The sequence below is a fragment of the Pithys albifrons genome, chromosome Z (assembly GCF_047495875.1).
Source record: "Pithys albifrons albifrons isolate INPA30051 chromosome Z, PitAlb_v1, whole genome shotgun sequence".
Classification (NCBI taxonomy): Eukaryota; Metazoa; Chordata; class Aves; order Passeriformes; family Thamnophilidae; genus Pithys; species Pithys albifrons.
Window position 1 is genome coordinate 61,182,877 of NC_092497.1, and position 22,792 is coordinate 61,205,668.

Below are 22,792 nucleotides of genomic sequence, written 5' to 3' on the forward strand. Positions count from 1 at the left end.
TTTTACACATTCAAGATTTATACCTAGCAGTGTAAATGTCAGTGATAACAAAAGGAAGGAGCATTGAGAAGTTATGACAAATGAATTACACAGCAGTACACTTTTAAATTCTGTCACTCAAAGGTCTTTTTTTTAATCTGTTCTGTTGTTTAGTGGATTTTTCTAGTTTTGAGAGCAATATTAGCCTAAGAGACAGAGTACACAATCATACCAATCAGTAAAGTGGTGTCTGTAGCCTATGCAGTTATTGTTGCTCTAAGCTTTCACCTCAGCATCTCCAAGCTATCATGATTATCTGGGATAATGAGGATGTCTGATCTCCTAGATAATACAGGTTTTCCTGTTAGATCTCAGCAACTTGGATGTATCTGCAATGCATTCTTTACACATACAGTGTTGGGAAGACCTGGTTGCCCATCTTCAAAGAGTCATATCTGATGAATCATAGAATGGATTGGGTTGGAAAAGACCTCTGAGATCATCAAGTCCAGCCCTTGGTCCAACTCCAGTCCCTTTACCAGATCATGGCACTCAGTGCCACATCCAGTCTCACCTTAAAAACCTCCAGGGATGGGGAATCTACGCACTCTGGGCAGCTCATTCCAATGCCTGAGCACTCTCTCAGGAAAGAATTTTTTTCTGATATCCAACTTCAATTTCCCCTGGCAGAGCTTGAGCCCGTGCCCCCTTGTCCTATTGCTGAGTGCCTGGGAGAAGAGACCAACCCCCACCTGGCCAGAATTTCTCTTCAAGCAGTTCTAGACAGTGATGAGGTCACCTCTGAGCCTCCTCTTCTCCAGGCTAAACACCCCCAGCTCCCTCAGCCTCTCCCCACAGCACTTGTGCTCCAGTCCCTTCACCAGCCTCGTTGCTCTTCTCTGGTCCCACTCCAGCCCCTCAATCTCTTTCCTGAACTGAGGGGCCCAGAACTGAACACAACACTCAAGGTGTGTCCTCACCAACGCAGAGTACAGGGGAAGGGTCACTGCCCTGGTCCTGCTGGCCACGCTGTTTTTGATCCAGGCCAGGATCCCACTGGCCTTCTTGGCCACCTGGGCACTGTTGGGTCCTGTTGAGCTTCCTGTCAATTAGTACCCCCAGGTCCCTTTCTGCCTGGCTGCTCTCCAGCCACTCTGTGCCCAGCCTGTAGCGCTGCAGGGGGTTGTTGTGGCCAAAGGGCAGGACCCGGCACTTGGCCTTATTGAACTTCATCCCATTGGAATCAGGCCATCTCTCAAGTCTATCCAGATCCCTCTGCAGAGCCCTCCTGCCTTCCAGCAGGTCGACACTCCCTCCCAACTTGGTGTCCACTGAAGAAACAGTCAGGCTTCTGAAAATGGAAGAGGCAATGCAAACACTTCTGTCAGGAGGGAAAAGAAACCCTGAGTCATTGCTGAGCTTAGCAGAGCAAGGGAGAAGGTCTGAAAAGGATCTTGAGAAAGTGCAGCCCATTCCCAGAGACACCTTCAGCTCTATCTGTGTCACTCTGTTGCAGGTTTTAAGGTTACCTCTTCATAGGTAATGAGTTCATTCAGCTGCTGCTGTGATTAGAATGCCTTACTTAACAACTACACTAAACACCTTTTGTGTAATCTGTACCGTTACTACCTAGTCCAGCCACAGGAGAATGACAGATCCCATTCAGTATTTGCATATGATTGTCTTAGTTTTACTCTCTAAATTGACCTAGGTGAAGTCTGGGATGGCTCTTTTGGGAGGGGTCTTGAAGCCTCATTGATTTACAACCTGAGTAATCCAAAACCAGTGAAGTGCTTTGCTGGTGTCTTGAAAAATCCATCATCTGGAGGGTTTTACCTTAAGCTGTGTTGTTGCTCATGGGTTTAACACTTGTGCTTTTTTCACAGATAGTTAAAAGTAAGGTAGATAGCAGTTGTTAGAAACCTCTGAATATTTTTCAAAATACACATTCAGGTGGCACACAGTAATTTCATTGGCAGTAGCCAAATGTTCTTGACTTGTGATGAATAACACTTTGTCAATATTTATCTATTATATTCAGTCATTTGACAAAGCCCACAAGGAGTCTATTGGTTGAATGACATTGAGTGTTGCTTTTTATAATGCAGTCATGTTTTAAGAATCTGTTACTCTGTTTTGTTTATGAAGTTTATTGTCAAAAATAGCGTGGCCAGCAGGCCCTGGGCAGTGACCCCTGTACTGTGCATTGGTGAGGCCACACCTTGAGTGTTGTATTCAGTTCTGGGCCCCTCAGTTCAGGAAAGAGATTGAGGGGCTGGAGTGGGACCAGAGAACAGCAACGAGGCTGGTGAAGGGACTGGAGCACAAGTGCTGTGGGGAGAGGCTGAGGGAGCTGGGGGTGTTCAGCCTGGAGAAGAGGAGGCTCAGAGGTGACCTCATCACTGTCTAGAACTACCTGAAGGGAAGTTCTGGCCAGGTGGGGGTTGGTCTCTTCTCCCAGGCACTCAGCAATAGGACAAGCTCTGCCAGGGGAAATGGAAGTTGGATATCAGAAAAAAATTCTTTCCTGAGAGAGTGCTCAGGCATTGGAATGGGCTGCCCAGAGAGGGGGTGGATTCCCCATCCCTGGAGGTTTTTAAGGTGAGACTGGATGTGGCACTGAGTGCCATGATCTGGTAATCAAAGGGGGGTTGGATTAAGGGTTAGACTTGATGATCTCAAAGGTCTCTTCCAACCCAACTGATTCTATGATTCTGTGATTCTATGAAGATTAATTGTTCTGGGTTTGTTCTCAGAAATACATTGTTTACATAAACATTTACTAAAATGCCTTCTCTGTGCTTTGGTTTCAGTTCTCTTTGCAAACAGATATGACCAGAAGGCAGCTGGAGTATGAGGCAAGACAAATCAGAGCTGCAATGGAAGAACAGCTGGGTACTTGTCAGGACATGGAAAAGAGAGCACAGGTATAGTTTGTCTTCCACTATTAAAAGGATGAGAAAAGGTTTTCCAGCATTTTTATTATATTATTGGTAGTTGTATCTTTAAATGGTGTGCAAACATGATGCCATAGGGTATTTAATTAGCCATTCAAATAAAAAAACAGGAATCAGAACATGGGAAATAACTGCTCAGCAAAAAGTATCCGACTCTGTCTGTTCAAAATAGGCCTTTTGATTCATCAAACGTAAGTAATTTCTTCAAAAGAAAATATTTTTAATGATTATCTGCTGATAATTTACTACTATTTTAGCTTAAAAAATGTTCCTGTATTTGCTCCTGCTTTATTTTGTATCTATTGTGCTGGAGTTTTTTTCATGCTTTTAAGTTTAGGATAAAATCCTGCTACTGTTCCTACGTTTTGTTAACCAGAGGCCACATATCAGGGCATGATCTTTGAAAACAAGGTATTCAAGTAAAATGTAATCCACATACATATTTGAAAGTTGTTTGCTCTCACCAGGAGTTGTTTTGCATTGGTGATGAGGACATGTACATGACTTAAACACGTGACACACCCATTTGGAAGTATAAATCACAATGTGATTGTGTGCAACCCATAAATTAAACAATCAGTTTCTTGCAGGTTATAAAAACAATTCCCCCACAGTAGCAGAAGAACAATTTGAATTATTTAGTACCTTTTATTTCCACAGGTGTCAAATAACCAACTTGGGGTTTTTTTATGGTGAATGTTACAAAAATTAAGTATTTTCCATACAAGTAATCTCTTTAGGTTCTATTTTTCACACAGTATTCACTCAACAAAAATATTTTGCTGCATAAGAAACATTTCTATTTCATTTTACATTTAGTTTTGGTGGAATCAGAACAGCTGCTTTAAATTTAAAGTGTGAAATCTAGTAGGGCTTTTCAGAAAGTTTATGTGGTTGTAAGTATTTAGCAGAGCAGACACCCTGCAGTTGTGAGCTGTGTGTGCAAAGGCTGTGCAGGGATTTGTGTGTGCAGATGTGGTCAGACCCACGTTGAATCTGCCTGGATGGGAACTGGCCCTGACCTGAGGGCTGTGAGCGTGTGTTATCCAGGTTTATTAGCAGTGGCGATGCCCTGTACGAGTTCAGCTGTGCCAGCCTGTGCTGAGTGAAGGTCCTGCAAAAGAAGGTGTTACGGCATTCCCCGCAGGACTTCTGGGAAGGTTCTCCAGCTGCCAGCAGGCTTAAGCTAGAGGAAGGTGAATTAAGGTAAATAGGTAGGCTAGGCTGCTGGCAAAATTCTAAATGCACTCAGGCAGAGATTAGAAGAAATTATTCAGAGTCACAACTGTAGTTATGTCACTATAAAAGTAATTAAACTGTCCCTGAATTTGCTTCTTCCCTGCTTGGTTTTTTTAATTTTTTTTTGGGAGGAGAGGAAATGCTGTCAAGATGTTGAAATATTTTATAGGTTTCTGAATTAATGTTTGGCAGTGTTTGTCACAGCTTTTTCACCCTCTCTCTGTATATATGTGTAACACTTCCATACTTAGAGAAATTACAGTACCTATTGTGATTATATAAAGATTATAAAATAGGAAGTAACTGCCTTTTATGTGCTTCTTGTGACTGTACCTGGTAATTCCCCTTGGTTTCATTCTCCCAAGGAGCAGTGCCAAAAATGTGTAGAAACTCACCAGCGTACAAATACATAAGAGCAATTTCTGCGTTGTTTCACTGGAGTGTATAAATGTGCAGAAATGGAACAATGATATTTGGCAAGTGTATTCAGCTTGCTGATTTTCGCACTTCCTTTCTGCTCTGTATTTTCCTTCCACCCTAAGTGATTGGGACATACAATACTGTGCAAAACAGACTGAAGTGAGAGAATGTTTCAGCTGCACGAGGGCTGGCATTGCAGTCACCTCTGAATTTTAAGAGTCCCAAAGATTACTCTGTGAGAGAGTTGATAACCTGCAGTTGCCCAAGGAGTCCATGCACTTTTCTGTATCTTGTGGACTTTAAACTAACGGCCTTCTCCCATTTTCCTGTCATGGTTGGACTTTGTTTCCCTTGAACCTCCTCTCTCTGAAGCAGGTTATCTCAGAGCAGCTCACTGCTGATGTCTTTGGTGAAGATTGTACATAAACATGTGTCCAACAGTTATCCAGAAAGGTGTACTAGAAGGCTGCTAGCAATTAATTTCAGCTTGTTTAGTTATGTGCATTAGCTTGTACTGTTCCCTGAAGTTCATAATTTCACATGGTAGTGCTTACTTGGAAAAAGCAAACAAGCATATATATCCATGTCTTATTTGGACTGATGAAATGTTGTAGCCTGAATACTTAGTATAGTATAAATTAAGTTTGCCTCTACTTACTAGTATAAAGTAGAAGTAAACTTAATTTCTGTAAAATATATTAAAAAAATCTAAGACTGAATTCATGTTCAGATAGAATTCATTTTTCCTTCATACCAGAACAGTAAGGCTCTAATCTTTTTTAGGTTATGAGTTTCTTAAAATCTCACAAGAAATTACCATTCTTATATGAATTTATCCCAGGATCTCTAAAAATTTGCTGAAACAGCAGACCACTAAAGACAGAAGAAAATTTGGATCCTGGAGTCTCTCACAGATGAAAATTTCATCACTGTTCTATTCAGACAGTGGACCTGTATGTAAATGTAGGCCAATACACTAATAATTTAGTCTATTATTTTATCTTTATTTTGGAAAAAAACAAAAACAATCCAAACAGCATTTTAAAACAAAGTGTTACTCCTTATTTTTACTTTGGATAAAGTGACTATTTCTTTTATCACTGTGAACATGGAGGAGTTTTGTTTCCTTTTGTTAGAAGCCTTACTGGAGCAGTGAAAGCCAAATAACTGTAACCTCAAATGTTATTTTATCTAACAATTTCATATTAATAAAGGTTACAAGTGAATATACCAATGAATGGGAATATTCTATGAAGAAATATAAATCAAAAGTAATGTTTGTTAAATAGATTCTAAAGTTAAAAACACTCCTGTTGCTTGTTCCATTGTGTGTCTCAGATTTTTTCCTGTTTCCATTACTCTGTGCCCCTTTGTGGCAAGTGATATTATTCTTTTTTCTGCTTCTACAGTGTTTGGTACAAAATAGGCTCCTGGTTAGTGGAACCCTCCAGTTTCCCTGTAATACAAAAATGAATTAGCAGAAAGAAGAATGGTCTGATGTTTAAATCTCTGGACTAAAATTGGAAAGGGTGGATGGAATTCCTTTCCCTTTGGACAACTCAGTCAGTGATACTTGGCAAATTTTGCAATATTTTAATTATTTTCATCTACACAAAACTCCCCCTGTGTGCTTAGGTGTATATATAAAGATACTCAGATTCTCTTGATGCCTTTCATCAGATAAATTGCTGGTTACACAGAAACAAACTCAATTTATGGGAAATTCTTGGGAGCCCTGTGGCTTTTGAGTACTTAAAGGGGGTTTATAGGAAACTTTTTAGCAGGGAATAATTGTTACAGGACAAGAGGTAGTGGTTGTAAATTACTGGAGGGTAGGTTTAGATACAAGAAATAAGTGTTTTAGAGTGAGGGTATTGACACAAGGGAAGAGGTTGCCAAGAGTTAGGAAGTGCCCCATCCCTGGAAACATTCAGGGTGAGACTGGACACCAACCTTGAGGATGGCCCAGCCCGTGCAAGGAACTTGGGGTAGGTGACCTTTCAAAGTCCTTTCCAATCCAGACTATTCTGTGATTCTGAAGAGTTCAAGTAATTCTTAAAGACAAGACACACATTTTGTCAATTGTGCATCAGGTCACTAATTCATAGTTATTCCCAAAAATATATTTTTATTACCTCTCTAATGCTTAAGTACAAAGCATGGGATGAATTATCTGTTTGCTTCTATGCTGAAGATTCTCTGTCTTACTCAAATCTTTGCTTTACTCAAATCAAATTACTCCTTGAAGTTTGTATCTTCTCTACTAAACATTGACGCTTATGATGCTTTTCCTACAGCTGCCTCTGATGTGTGTTTCAGTAATTTGTTCTATTTTGTGATTATTATTTCTTCTCTGTTTCTAAATTTTCCAGATGACACTGTGATTCTATTCCATGCCTATCTCCTGGCATCTTATTTCCTTTTTTAGATTATAAATGTGTTAAATAAGATTGTTTATATGCTGATCCTTGTAGTGTCCACTGGATTGATTATTTTCTTAATGTAGCATTGTAAATGTTAATCATATAAAAGAATCAGAATTTTTCTTTCATCTGTATCCACTTTATTAATCTATCCATCACACAAAAAAATACTGTTTAATCAATTCAGTGTCCTGTCCACATTCTAAGTCAAATAATGGCAATAAATTATGAGGCTCCTCATGCAGGGTTATAATAATAATTTTGCTCAGAAGGCATCCTGTGTTTCACTGTATAATTGATGTCGAACGTTTGGGGTTCTTTTAGCATTCCCTTTACTTAACTACGGAATGGTTGCAGTGGGAAACAGGCAGCTGTAACAGACTGATTTGGAGATGTCTGTAACATCCCAAATAAACCAAAGGAGGAGTACATAGATTTTTTTTCTTATGCTTAGCCTATTAAATTCTATGAGGTTTGTAGAAACAGAAAATTTCAGAGGCTGAGCATAAGCAAAAATCCCAAATCTTTATAGTAACTGAATATAACAGAAGTCTGTCAGGGTCTCCTACTTTCAAGACACTCTGCAAACACAAATCTCTCTCAAATCCCTGTAGGACAAGTGGAATTCTAATATTTGTGGTAAAAGTGAAATAATTTGCTAAAGATGTGCATATAATGTCAGTTTCAGAAGCAGGAATATTGTGCAAGTTAATGGAAGCAGTTTTTTATACCTGAACCTGTCCTGTGTGACAACTTATTACATCCAAATGAGTATCAGTTTTATTAAAACTTCCGATTACTCACCATGTTTTGAACACTTGTCGTCGTGCCTGTCTTCTGTTACGAAGAACACTCTGAATTACTGAATGTAGGACCTACTGCATGTACCTACTCAAGTAGGTTTGTTTTGTAGTCACCAGTATTTGTAAAGAACTCTTAACACTGTCACTCTGCACAGTAAGTAAAAGGAGGTTTTGAAAAAAAAGTCAAACATGAAAATCCATTCATTTCAGGCAAGAGTGGCGAGAATTCAGCAAATAGAAAAGGACATTCTTCGTATTCGACAGCTCCTGCAATCACAAGCAGCTGAAGCAGAGGTTAGTGAGCAATTATTTGCCTTTTTTGATTGTGTATGTATCTCTTCCGCTAAAAACCCCAAATTATTTTAATTAAGTGGTAAGCAGGATTATTTCCACCAGCTATTGATGTCACAATTAATGAACTAGTCAATATTCTTAAGGTGTTACTTGCCCTCTTCCTAGTGACATGAGGATGGAGTACTTGGATTAGTCTTAAACCTACTGTGGAGCTTTAATCAATAATGATATATCATTTAAAAGTTTAACTTGAAATTTCATTAAAAATGTAAATATGCAATGTATGATAAAGGCCGAGCCTTGGTTTTAGCAAATACTTACAACTTTTGTTTGTACAAACCTTGCTAAATATGAATCTGTGATAAGCACCTCCACAGTGTGCTTGTCTTTTAAAGGAGATAAATTTTAAAAAAGAGTCAATACAGCTTCCATCAGACTTCATTATAAGAAGTCTGGTATATTTTTAGTGCTTAAGTACTGTGTTCTATATTAAGAAATAGAGGATGTTTCCTGTAAATTACAGTCCATAGTAGTAATTGTCATTAGCAAAAACTGCTCTCGTAGTGGAAATTCTCTTAAAATGTCAACTGCATTTCTTGTATTGGTAAACTAAATATAAATTGTGTTGAACATGAATATTTTATGGTTTGTCTTCCCCAAAAATAACTGGAGTGAAAGCTGAGAGCAGCATTTGGATTGCTAAGGGATGTATATTTTTCCATTTCAAAAACCAGTGGTTTCATAGTTCCAGGATTTGGGGGAAATCTGTTTTTATAGGCGAAGCAGGCAGCAGTGTGTGAAATTAAAGTTGCCTGGTCTTTTGACATATGAGTCAATCCAGTTGTTCTGTACACACTGAGATCTCACTGAGCTGCCTTCTCTCCAGACTGAACAGTCCCAGCTCTCTCAGCCTCTCTGCACTGGAGAGATGCTCCAGGTCCTTAAACTTTGGTTAGGGTGAAATCAGCTGTCCTGCAGTGCAGGTGTGCGGTCCTGGTGTTTGCCTTTCACCCTCTTCTTAGAATCCTGAACCTATCTCATGGTCACTGCACCCAAGGCTGCTTCTGACTTTCATGTCCTTAACAAGTTCTGTTGGTTAAAACTTGGTTGTAATAATGCCAAAGTCATGGGTTCAATCCCCTATGTGGGCCATTGACTTAAGAGTTGGACTCGATGATCCTTGTGGGTCCCTTCCAACTCAGAATAATCTGTGATCTTTCATCTTAATAGTCTGTGAAGTTCTTTTTTGTAAGTAGCAAATAGAGCACAGGGCCTCTCCTTCTTGGCTCTTCGATCACCTGAGTCAGGAAATTGTCATCGGAGCACTCAGGAGATGTCCTAGAATGTTTCTTCCTGCTGTTATTCCTCCAGAGACTTCAAGAGGCCCTGTGGAGGGCCTGTAGACATGAGGCTTCTTCCAGTTTCTTGGAAAAGGTGTCTGTGTTCCTTTCTGCTGATCAGGAGGTCTTCACTAGATGTCCACCACAGCAGCTCCCATGGTGGTCTGCCCGCTGATCTTCACCCATGAGCCTGACTGACTCCTGGCTCATGGCAGGCAGAGCACCCTGCACTGGAGCTGCCATCCCTCAAAGCTTCCCTGCCTCACTTAGCACCAGAGTCATTGAGGTTGGAAAAGATCTTTGAGTTCAACCATTAACCTGACACTGTCAAGTCCCCCACTAAACCATGTCCCCAGGTCTGCACATCTTTTAAATAGATCCAGGGACGGTCACTCCACCAATGCCCTGGAAAGCCTGTTCAGCCTTTTTTGGTGAAAACATTTTCCCTCATATGCAGTCTAAACCTGCCCTGGTGCAACTTGAGGCTGTTGCCTCTTGTCCTATCGTTTGTGATGTGAAAGAAGCTGACACCCACCTTGCTCCAGCCTCTTTTGAAGTTTCAGTGAAGTCTCCCCTGAACCTTCCCAGCCTGTACTCCTAAAATGTCTGTGTTTCTCAGTTGCAGTCTAGGAGCTATTCCATGACATCTCTGTGATCCCAGTGAGTTCACTGCTTGTGACTACATTCTCTTTAACTCCTCCTGTTTGTTCCCCATGCAGTGTAGAGGTGTCCCAGGGACAATTCTCCAGCACAGGATTGAGAGCTGTCCCAGCAAGGCTGTTCTGCTGCAGCTTGCTCTGTATGTGTCTGTGCTCAAGGATGTTGCTCTTACCTCAGTTGTGTGGATTGCCCTTGTGTTCCCCTCAGCCAGGGCCCTTGCCTTGCCTGCCCTACCCCTCCAACTTTGCCCGTTTTTTTGAGGAACACTCTGGCCCCTGTCATTCCAGTGTAAAGTTCTCCCTGCCTGCTTGGTCAGCCTCTCAGCAGATACTTTTGCCCCATGTAGTCAAATAGCTCCTGTTCCCAGAGTGTTTATCTCTTAATCTGGTAGAAAAACCCTGTATTTTAAACTTACTTAAGCTCAGAGACTCAACCAGCATTGAGATGTGACTACAGAAAAGAAGTTTTTGTCCGAGTTTTTCACTCCTTTCACCAAATTATGTGACTGCCACATACACTGAAGTTCTGATATACTGAAATTTTGTTGTGATGTGTGTTACCTGTAAAATGTTTGGACAGCTGGTTGAATAGTTGCATGTTTTAGGACAGGGTTGCCAGGGTGCTGGGGGCAAAGGAGGGAGTCTCTGCACACACTAATACTTCATAATGTGTTTTAATGATTTTCAAGTGATGACCATCTCCTATGCAAAAAGGCTCTAACCTGGATCTAATTCTGAGATTGTCTGGTGGCAAGGAGGAATATAGTAGCACTCAAATTGCAGAGGGCATATAATTGAAAAGTACAAACATGAGACATTTACTGTATTTTTATGCTGTGCCCGATGTAGTGATACCCAACTTGAATGTGCTTCTTGTGTTTATGAAGATCTGTAACAACAATAATGAACTTCACAGCTTGTCTGCTGATGCTTTTGGCCTGTGGTGATGCCAATCACTGGAATCCAAGGGCAATGTATCCTGAAGAATAAGACCAAATACAGCACTGCAATGTAAAAATAGCTTTTGGAAATCAATGAGCAGACAAAATGGTGGCACACAGTTTTAGGACATTTTTAAGGTTTGACAAATTGCTAAGTCTTTTAAATTATTCTAGAAAAAGTTGATTTACCTGCAAGTGATGGTACCTTCAAATTTCATGAAACTTCTGCAAGTTATTTTGTAAGATTTTCATAATAAGGTTTGAAATGAACTGTAGAGTTAGACCTGTCCAAAGACAATTTTTGGCTCTTAGGTACAAATCTGAAATTATTTAAAAGAAAAAAGCAAATTCTTGGCAAGTGTTCAGTGTGGAGTTTTCACTTTGTTATAGTGGTACAGGCCTTTCTTCCAGAATATCAGTAATTTGAAATATGTGTAGTATTTCCATTGGGCAATGTTGCTGTGGATAAAATGTAAAGGATTTAATCTTTATAGAGATTATGCTCAGCAAGCTTTAAGCTGTAATGGACGGGAGTGTTCTCAAGGATTTCAGTGACTAGACTTTATTTTTTCATATACTCAACTGTAGCCAAATATTTCAAATTTATGCTTTCTTAATTTTGTTTGTTGCAGTGTTGTTTTTCTTATAAATGTGTTACTTAACACATATATGGATGTTGTGTTTAATGTGAAGTATTGGTGAAAGACACATTTTCTGGTATCTAGAAAATAATAAGGTATTTAGTTTTCAACACAGAAAAATAAAAGTGTAGTTGAATACTGGGGAAACAAACAGTGGTTCATGCCTAAAAAGACGTTCTGTCCCAATGAATCTACAGGGAACTGCTTTGGCAACTCATGCTCACAAAATATTAGCTGAAATCATTTAAAATTGGTTTTCTTAGCAAAAATAATCAAGACCTACTATGCTTGCAAATGTAATAAATAGCTAGAGGTTGTCATTTTCTACTAGTAAATACATGGAAATTAATAATTGACAAATTATAGTTATCATTGACTTCAGAAGCACTTAGAAATTTTGTCAAACAAGACAGAGGGAGTGGCTCCATATTCCTGTAATACATAATGTTTTCACATGCCGTCTCCCACCATTTTGCTGCAAGAGCAAACAAGTGCAATCTGTTAAAATGACTTAGGTGGTGTGATGCCAGAATTAAGGAATGGCAGGTGTTATAAACGCAGCTTAGGCCTCCTCAAAAACCAGACTTCAAAACAGGTGGAGCTGTTTAACCCAGGGGACCCCTGTGCAACTCTCCAGCTGCTATGCCTCACGTGGAGATCACAGAGCCTGCTGCTCTCTCCATGCTCTGGTTCTTTGCTGTTATGCCTGGTAGGTTCTGTATTTTCATCCACAGGTGCTGTGTTCAGTTTTGAAGGACACTGTGAAGAGGGGACACACTTGCAGTGGTTTGACTGTCTTTCTGACCACTACCTGGCAGTCTGTCAGATGAATATTAATTTATTTACATTAATGCTAGCTTGTACAAACATACATTTTCATTATAGATGTGTGGATACATAGTAGTTTCATATATCTATAATAAATACTTAGTTTTCTGTTATTAACTTATCTGCTGCCTGTAACTGCTTTGAGCTGGTCTGCATGAAGAGAACGGCTCACTTCAAAGTGTTCAGTAGCTGAAGTGGTAAGAACTCTTCACTGTGAACTTGCAGATCTGATGTTCGGGTCCTGCTGGGGAGACCTCATCACTCTCTGTAACTCCCTGAAAGGATGTTGTAGCCAGCTGGGGATTGGTCTCTTCTCTCAGGCACTCAGCAATAGGACAAGGGGGCACGGGCTTAAGCTCTGCCAGGGGAGGTTTAGGTTGGAGATCAGGAAGAAGTTCTTTCCAGAGAGAGTGGTCAGGCATTGAAATGGGCTGCCCAGAGAGGGGGTGGATTCTCCAAACCTGGAGGTTTTTAAGGTGAGACTGGACATGGCACTGAGTGCCATGATCTGGGAATCAAAGTGGGGTTGGATTAAGGGTTGGACTTGATGATCTCTGAGGTCTCTTCCAACCCAACTGATTCTATGATTCTGTGATAACTCATGTGACAGTAAGGTGTGTGTGGTGTTGGGAGCACATACTGCATTTAAAGTTAGAGAAGCCCAGATAGAAACTGGTAAAAATTGCCTTATAAATTAATTTGTGTGTTACACAGACTACTTTTTGTAATGGTGTATTTTTGAGAGTACATGGGGGCAGGGAGTGGGAGTGAGAAGCCAACTCATTGAACAGCATTTAGCCAACCAAAAGAATATGAACAGGAGAAGGGCAGAGAGTGTCAAGGTCAGGGAATGAAATACCTGTGTGTCTGTGCTGTAGATGTAGCAGAACTATTTAACAGATATTTAATAGATATCACCCAAGCCCCAGGTGTGTTTTTGGAAGAGGGGTGTTATTCCCTCAGCTGGGCCAGTGGGTCCAGGCCCTGCTAATGAGCTGTTCCCCTCTAGGCATGTTCAGTGCTTCTTTCTTCATGGGATTGAAAATGTCACCTGGTGACTGAAAAATTCTGTCCTGAGCTATACTGAAGGCTTAGATCTAGTTTTTTTCAAACTCATAATTACAGTTTATTCAAAAAAAGTTGAAAGTGTTGTGAGGCAAAGATTCAGCATTAATTGTACTGTATTCAGCACAGAGTGCAGCAAGGCCTGATCTTGTCTGGGGCCTCCCCTCTTGCAGTGGGAACAGAAAAGTTCCTGTATGAGCATCAGTAGCATATAATTTCATACACAGTGAGAGATGGTGAGCTTTAAAAATACAGAGCAGATTTTAAAAAATAGCCTATTGGGGTTACTTCTTTTCTATAACAGAACATACAATGTTAAGAAACATGTTACCCATAATTTTTTCTGGTTTTCTCATTACTTTGTGTAATGTTATTGCATTCTTTGACATACCTTATTCCTTGAGTTAAACTTTATAGATTCAATTTTTAAGTTTATCCCTAAGTTATCACTTCACATGTATTATAGTTAATTATTGGTTTCTGAAGTTCTCTTCAACATTAAATATTTTCTAGGTTTGAGACTCTGTATGAACAAAACAATTATTTATGCCAGTGATGCTGTGTGAGTTTGGTCACTGGGTAACTAAAGATATTTCAGTGTACATCCCTTGAAGAGCAGTATATTCCTGCTAAAAATCAAATTAAAATGCCCTTAAAGCAAGGTAAGGCCTGTGCTGTGTAACCTGTACTGCTCAAGAACAGTGCTGAGCCCATAACTTTGTGTAATGTGCCAATTGTAGCTAAAGAAATTAATTGTTTTGTCTGTTAAGGTAGTGGCCTCTTGTCTGCGAAACGAGGTTTGGCAACAAGACTAATATTTAAAAAATAACCCTGCTTTCTACACCAGACTTCAGCCAGTTTCATGGACAGGATTATTCATGTCTTTCTAAAAACCTGAAATTTTTAAACGTATTAATAGATGATGTTGGATACTTCACATATTTCGTAACTGTTCACTTTTTCTAAATGCTTTATTAAGAAACTGTATTTAAAGGCCTGATTTTCATGTTGCTCTCATGAGCCCTGTCAGTAGCAGGGGCACCAAGTTAATTTTCATGTAGATGTATAAAAATCTGGTTTCCTAAAGGAACTGAAACCTGTCTGTACCAGCTTGCCACATCAGTTAAATTTATTTTGACAGAATATTAGATGGATCAGTATCAGGCTATATCAATTTTATTTCTGTCAAAGTGGTAATTCCTGCACTGTTTGTCCTTGACATTTAGAAGGATTCTCACATACAGATATCCTTCTATCTAAGCAGAAATTACTGGTCTTTGAATGTGCAGCTTAATTGAGCAGTGCTGTCCGTAGTCCCCAGTAAATGCAGGGATCACGTGGCAGTGCAGAGCAGACAGTTGTTTGCTCCAGTTCTGTTACATATCCGATAGGGATGTGAGCACAGCTGGTGGAAAATGGTGTTGTGTGTGTCACAGCGAATCCTTTGTCTTGCAGGGCTGTAATCCTCAGAGGACGGGCTGCACTTTCATCTTGCAGCCTCCTGAAGACGCTCAGTCTCGCCTGTTAATTCTTGAGGCTCAGGGTTGTGAAATGCAAAGTGCTGTTTGTTGGGTGGCTTTGTGAGGGTGCAGCAGGGACGGTTCACAGTCCAGAAAGCCTGGAATGATACAATGTGTACTTCATTTCCGTATGTAATTTCCCAAACTCTTCTATCAACAGAGAGCACCTCAAAGCAAGCATGATGCAGGTTCCCATGATACAGAGAGGCAGAATGAAGGTCAAGGAGCAGCAGAAATCAACGTGGCAGCTGGCAGTACTGGTCAGGTAAATGGAGTGGTTTGTTTGTTTGTCATATAATTAAATATTTGACATGTATGATTCTTAACGTGTTGGTATTTACCTTACTGTGTTTGCATGCCTGCTCATTTAAAAAAAATATATGTTCCTTCTTTCCATCTATATGTGGAAAATTTATTGTATTTACTGAAAGGAAGTGTTTTAATAAGGTGAAGTATAAATATTCAATAATGCAGGGAGTGTTTTTTCCTTTGTTTAAATGATTAATGAGCCTAATGCTTTGAAGGAGGTAACAAGAATGACTACGGAAAATGTATTTTATTGTAGGTGAATTGTAATATTAGAAATGTGATTTAATTATAGAAAATTGTTCAAATTTTCATTTTGGAAATTACCACTGAAATACCAATAATTTTTTAAAAAAGAGAACCGTGGCAGGTTTTTCGTTACTGATTCTGTCATACTGTTTTATCTAAAGCTTTGAAACCATAGTATCAATGAGGTAATCTGCTGGAAGGAGGCTGAAGGGTTATTTAAATGCTTCTAAATGATGCTTCATTGCTGTTCCTTTTATTAGTGGAATGTTTTGAGGTGTACATTAAATTCTTTACTTGTCTTTTAAAACCCACATTTATCAATATTTACGGCTTCTCTCGTTGGCTAAAGATACTTCCATTTATTTACAGTGGTCATTCCCTTCATGATTTCCAACTGTAGCTGAGACATTCCCACAAGTAATTTGGGTTCTTAAAACTTCACACTACAGATTTAATAGCTGAATTCATGTGCAAAATATTTTTGCTACTCTAGGGAAGTAGAATTATTTAAATACTTCTGAATAACTCTAGTACAGGAAGAGTTATCAGAAAGAATTGTGGTTTGGCTGCAATATTTCACTTGATTAAACATAAAGCACAGCCCATAATTTTGCTTTTGAAATACATTTGATCACTATTTGGAATTACATTCTTATCATCCATATCTGATTGAGGCTTTGACTCTTAATTCTTAGGACAGCTTTATTGTTTGGGAAGAAAATAGTCAGCCCTGCTTTGGGGCTGAAAGCATAATTTATTTAAATAATTGATGCATTATTGCTGTATCATCCATCTTAGGAGGATGAATGAGGAGTTTTTCTGGACAATGTATTTAACAGAGAAGGAAGGAAGAAGAGATTGTTGTGTCTTGGCAGACTTAAGCAAATCGAAGCTTCACTTGTACTTCACTTGAGACCTTATGTGGAGGATTTGTGCAATGTTGACCTTTGCCTTATAAGAATGTATAAAACATGCATATTCCTTCCTGCTGGAGGTGGGCAGAGCCAGAGCACTGTAACTGTGTTAAAACAGCCATCTGGGGATTATTTGCTTTCAGTGCAAGTCCAGACAGAGAAGGTTTAATGGATTGGGTGTAAAATTCATTTCTGATAAGCCAGCTCAATATACTTGAGCAATCACTATTCCATGGTGTGGAAAAAAGAGTTTCAATCAAATCATTTGGTTCTAACTGTTTTTTCAGTCACTGTTAATTGAAAGTGTCAACTGAATCCAGGATTTTTCAGTATTCAAGTATATCCTTTTCTGCACCATCTTTCAGCTGTCATCTCTTTTCCATTACACTTATTATCCTCCTGCCTAGGTAAAATTGTTTTCAAACCTTTGTTTTGCAAGATTTATAAAGAAATTGGTTCAGATTGTCCATCTTGTTAAGAAAACGTGTCACAAGATAGGGAAAATTACCAAATTGACAGGTTAAGTAGCAAGCCTAGTAAAACAAGGAGCTAAAAACGGAAGAGTATAAAAGGAGAGAAAAATACAAAGTAAACAGGAAAAGATTTTGAAAGAGAAGGTTCTACACAGGAAAGGGCTATGCAACATTTCCTTTCCATTTCCCATTTTCTTAGGTGAATGGCCACACACCTTCCACTCGTTCTTTCACTTCAGTGTTCAGGAGCCAGGAAGAAATGTAGTTACTCTTCACTGGGCATCCTGGTATCCTCCAAGTCACAGGGTGATGTGATGGGTCTGAAGGAAATAGTTACCAGAATTGAAGTTGATAACAATTTTGGGGAAAGAACAGAAAAATATTTCTGTTTCTGTCCTCACCATGGTGCATTCTAATAGGTAGTGCTTCAAACTTAGGTTGCTTTGACCTTCCTGGATAAAGCCATCATACTGAGAGTAATAGTGGGGAATCCTGGCATGTACATTATGTTGAACCTCCTCTGAATGTAGTTTGAGGTCAAGGTGTTATGAAGGGATTGCTCTGTGTAAAAATCTGGGTATTCATTCCCATATTCTTAGTACTGCATGCTATTTAAATAAATAATTGAGAAAATACAATGTGATTTTTATCCTAAGCTTTCAGATTTTGATTTTTTCCTATAGTCAACAGAGAAAATAAGGGCTTGTTTACATAGGTAATAGACATTGGAACAAATTGTGTGAATTTAAATCATGCTAGTTATACTCATTGTAGCTTAGTACTTCTTCTGGAACCTGCATCAGATCTTTTGGATTCAAGTGGGAGAGTGAAATGAGTATAATAATGTGTTTCCATATTCCAGTATAAGTAGATTTTTTTCTGTCTGTAGAAACACTGCATTATATTATTTCTGCCTTTTACTTATAGTCTCTTTCAACTTCACATTTAAGATGCTAAAGTGTATGAACAGCAAGTAATCAGAGAGGAGTATTCTTTCTTTATGGCGCACATGGAAAACACAGAAATTATTTCAAAGTGTCTTTTGTGGAGTTTCCTTCAGTGTGTTGTGTATTTTCTATTGATCCATATAGTTTGAAAACATTAACAGTTTTAGCTTTTTTAGAGGATCAAAGACAGACCTCAATAAAACACTGTTCTGATAGTAAAAGTGTTCACTAAACAAATAAGTTTTTGAATTCCCCAAAGCAAATGGGAAGGGAGTGACATGGAAAGGGAAACTTCACAGACAGGAAGCAGAGAAAAAGAAAGAAAGAAAACAACAGCAACTAAAAGAGAAAAGAGAATTAGTGGATAAAAGGTGGCAGAAAAAGAAAAAATATAAATACACTAAACAAAAGGGGACAAACATGCGAATATTTGGGTGTTTCTAATACAGGTAGGAGCATACTACTTACAATAATTTGTAGGAAAATTGCATCAAGTAGGGTCAGTATTATTTTATAATTTTTTATTATAAAGTTACTCAGCCACTCATAAATCAAATAGGGTCACTGCTTGTCCTTGAGATCATTTTCTTAATACTAGGCAGTTCCTGACATAAAAGTTGAGGCTGTTTTTTTTCACTCTGTGAAAATTATTGGTGAAAATTCAATTTTACTGAGACTAAATCTTAGAAAAAGTGGTTAATAAAACTGGGTTTAGCAGTGACCTTGATGTTATGTCAGGACAGAGAGGACCCAACTCAACAGAAGTAAATTGACAGTTCATTACTGTCAGTACAATTCACCCAGTGCTGAAACTGAATTAGAAAATTGTTGTTTTCTCACTCAGACCTTGTTTTATACTGAGTTGCTGTTTGAATTTGTAGGGTTCTGCTGCTCGAATGGACCACGAGACAGCCAGTGTTATGAGCTCTGGTAGTAACTATTCTGTTCCTCGCAGACTGACAAGTCATCTGGGTACCAAGGTAACCGAAGATTACAAACCACAGGTCGCTAATGCTACATTTTTACTAATACAATAACCTCATTGTTTCTGCCAGCAGTACTAATATTAGCTGAACGATCTAGCCATACATAGTAACTTTACGAGGTTAAAATTTCAGAATATTTTTTCAACTTTTAAAATACATGCACAGAAATCTCTTTTTTTGTTGTTTTTGATGGAGGTGTCTGTGTGTTTTTTTTGTTTTAACTTGTTGATGATCAGTTAAGAGTTGTTATAGTAAGGAACAAATTATTCCTAGAAGTTACTGGAATATCTTAAGAAGCTTGTGATGTTGATTTATAATCAGCGATGAAAATTAACCTTTTTAAGAGCACTTCTGCAAATACTTTTGCAGAGTCCAAATCCACAAAAAAAGATGCAGTTGCCAAGAAATTAAATGAACAAAAAAATTATGTAAGCCCTTCACCGTGTCTGTCCACAACAGATGGCACTCAAAGTATATGTGCAGCATGAAAAGAGAGGGAAAGAAAAGGGCAAATCCATGAAACTCTGGATCTCATACTGCCCCTGGAATCAGCAGCAGTGTGGATACTGTGGGTGGTGTGCTGAGCCCAGCCCAGTCTTCTAGGAAGCCAGGCCTATTATCTTGGCATAGTATTAATTACTTTGGGCCTTAAAAAAGTTGTTAAAAAAGGTTTTAAAATGATGTAATTTGAGTCCTGCACATCCCCAGTGGAAGTGACATCAGCTGATCTGTCTGTCTGCAACTTTTCACTGCAAACTGTAGAACTCCCCACAGCTACCAACAATGGGGAAGCCCTGGAGGCAGGGAATAGGATTGAGTGTGGAAGGATGCAGGCAAAGAAACAGGCTGAACAGAGTGCTGGGGGAAGAGGAAATGCCTAATATTAATACCTGAGCAGAAGGGAAAGTGGTAGAGATTCTAAGTGAACGAATGTGTTTGGAGATGCAGGAGGAGATGAGTCTGTGGGCAGTGTGTGTTTACAGAGATGGACAAACAGAATTTTATTTTTTTCTTAATTTTTCCTGTAATATATTTGCTGCAACAAGGAGGCCTCATTTTGATGGCTTCTTGAGCTTTATTCTCTGGCAAAAACATTACCTTCCAAATGCAATTAACACTGGATTATAGCTGTTTGCTGAAATATCTGCCAAGAGATATGCATAAAGCAGATTAAATTCACTCTCCGTTAAGAGTCAAAGCAGTTTGTTCTAATGCTAAATTTGGTTTTTCCCAGACCAGGAAGGTAGGAACTCCAAACTGGGATGCCACACTCTCACAAAACTGGCTCCTATTTCAGTGGATTTTGCGTGTGATCACAGTTTCACAGATTCTGAGACTTCTATTGCCTCAGCAATCCTATAGTGTTAAGAGAAGTGGATGTTACCAGACTTGCTGCTTAGTCTACCTGCTGCTATTCAATTTTTTCATAACTCTGTGTGTTTGCACACATTTGAGTTGTCATTGAAGATACCAAATGAAATCATTCACGGGTAGGGGTCTAGTTATTCAGTAGAAAACTTCCCCTAATGGTCCAAAGTCTCATTTCTTCCTCAAATAGTATATTCTAAAGAAAAACACACACTACCACTTTACAATTGCCTTTGATAGTTTCTTTATGTTGTGCTTTGACTTTGAATGTTCCTGTTTATCTTGGCTGTAGGAGTTTGTAGTTTCTGGGTAGTATCTAAAGTCATCAACATCCTGTTATTCTACTAAAATTTGACAAGAACAATCAAATGCATTTTTTGATTGAAAGTTATTACTGAAGAGTGGGAATACAAACCAGATAGTGCATTGACTACAATATTGCATGACAGCCTAGGGAATCACTCAAAAATAGCTACTTTTAATGAGAAATTTGCTTACTCCAAGTTAAATTGGGATTTCTGGGGTTTTGTGCCTTGATTTAATTGGAAAAATGCTCAGTATTTCACATACCTTAAATAAGCATTTGTTTGCTTTACTGGTTTTATTCCTGTAACATTGCAAAAAATATTAATTTAACTCTTTAGTTTTGCATTTCCTCAAGATAATCTGATCCATATACAAGTCAGTCATCCTAACAAAAAACTATCAGTTAACTTGAAGTGTCTCTAATTTAAATGTATGTATATAATGTATATATATAATTTATATATAAAAATACACATTATGTTAAAAAAATCTGGCAACGGTGGCTTTAAATATGTATTTTATATATATATATAAGTATATATATTTAAATATATTATCAGATTTTTTTAACATAATGTAAACTAAAAATTCCTGTAATAATTCTTATCCTTTGTCTAGAATAATTGTATTTAATGCCACATAGCAGTTCTTCACCAAAGAATGTCTTCATAATAAAGTGTCATTCATACAGCTTTTTAATGAGAGATTTAATTTTAAAGACATTGTGACTTTCCCAAACTGAAACAGTTTCATTAGTGTATTTGTTTAATCTGTTTGCACCATGGAAATGTGGAATCCTTTGCTATTGGTCTTGTAGATTAATAAAGTCACAGGTACCACTCACTTCCAGCCACTTAAGCAGTAAATGAACTTCATTAAGATTATGGATGCTGAAGTAGTAATAGCATTTAGTTCTTTCTAATAGCAAAATTTTTTTAACCATTAAATGAGGGGGGTTTGCTCATATGTGCCATTCAAATTTCATTTTAATTTAATGTGTATTTTTAAAATGTAACTCTGTTTTTAAAATCATTTGACCTGCAGGTGGAAATGGTGTATTCATTGTTATCAATGCTTGGTACTCATGATAAAGATGACATGTCAAGAACGTTGCTAGCAATGTCCAGCTCCCAGGACAGCTGCATAGCCATGCGTCAGTCTGGATGTCTTCCCCTCCTCATCCAGCTTTTACATGGCAACGATAAAGACTCTGTCTTGTTAGGAAACTCTCGTGGTAGCAAAGAGGCCCGTGCCAGAGCCAGCGCTGCACTGCACAACATCATTCACTCCCAGCCCGACGATAAGCGAGGCAGGCGGGAAATCCGTGTGCTCCATCTGCTGGAGCAGATCCGTGCTTACTGTGAGACGTGTTGGGAGTGGCAGGAGGCACACGAGCAAGGCATGGACCAAGACAAAAACCCAAGTAGGTTCTGCAAGCCATATTAAAACATTTCAAGGATATATTGAAAAGAGTGAATTTACAGAAAGGACAGTTTTAATCTGACTTCTTGTTGAATGTATTCAAGTTTTCTCATACCTATATGTGTGTATATGTTTTGGGGGTTTTTTAAGTGGAAATAGTGTTTGGAAATCTCTCCCAGAGAGGTGGTGGATTCCCCATCCCTGGAGGTTTTTAACCTGAGATTGGCCGTGGCACTGAGTGCCATGATCTGGTAAAGGGACCGGAGTTGGACCAAGGGTTGGACTTGATCTTGGAGGTCTTTTCCAACCCAATCAATTCCATGATTCTATGAAATAGTATGTATTACAGATACAATACCCTATTTATAAACATTTTATTTAAATCATAGACCTTGGTGTGCTTTCAAGATAGTAATTCTAGTAGTTCGTATTTGTAATGTGTAAATTAATATTGAATATGTACTCAATCACGTTAATGGATAAACAATCCCAAATTGCCTTCCATACAGATGTATCCCGGAGATACCACATTCCATCTGGGAGAGGGGCAGAAAGCACAAATTAAAGAGTCTCGAGCTGTTCAATATAATATAAGCCATTATTTATAATGATGGAATACTTGGTTTTAAAATATGAAAGACACAATACCATTAATGAGTTGGGTTTTTCTCAGGGAACAGTTAGGGAAAAAAGAGGAGATTGAGCCCTGTGG

General features: G+C 38.7%; 1 protein-coding gene across 3 annotated transcripts in view; it reads left to right on the top strand.

Moving 5' to 3' along the window:
- APC (APC regulator of WNT signaling pathway) overlaps positions 1-22,792 on the top strand; it is a 111,166-nt gene that overhangs the window by 69,736 nt on the left and 18,638 nt on the right. For 2 of the 3 annotated variants that reach the window (XM_071581442.1, XM_071581441.1), the window contains exons 6-10: positions 2,793-2,906; positions 8,032-8,115; positions 15,270-15,374; positions 18,880-19,002; positions 21,703-22,081. In XM_071581442.1, coding sequence (XP_071437543.1) covers positions 2,793-2,906; positions 8,032-8,115; positions 15,270-15,374; positions 18,880-19,002; positions 21,703-22,081 — 805 coding nt within the window. The remainder of the gene's footprint in view (positions 1-2,792; positions 2,907-8,031; positions 8,116-15,269; positions 15,375-18,879; positions 19,003-21,702; positions 22,082-22,792) is intronic. The other variant, XM_071581443.1, reaches the window with a different exon arrangement.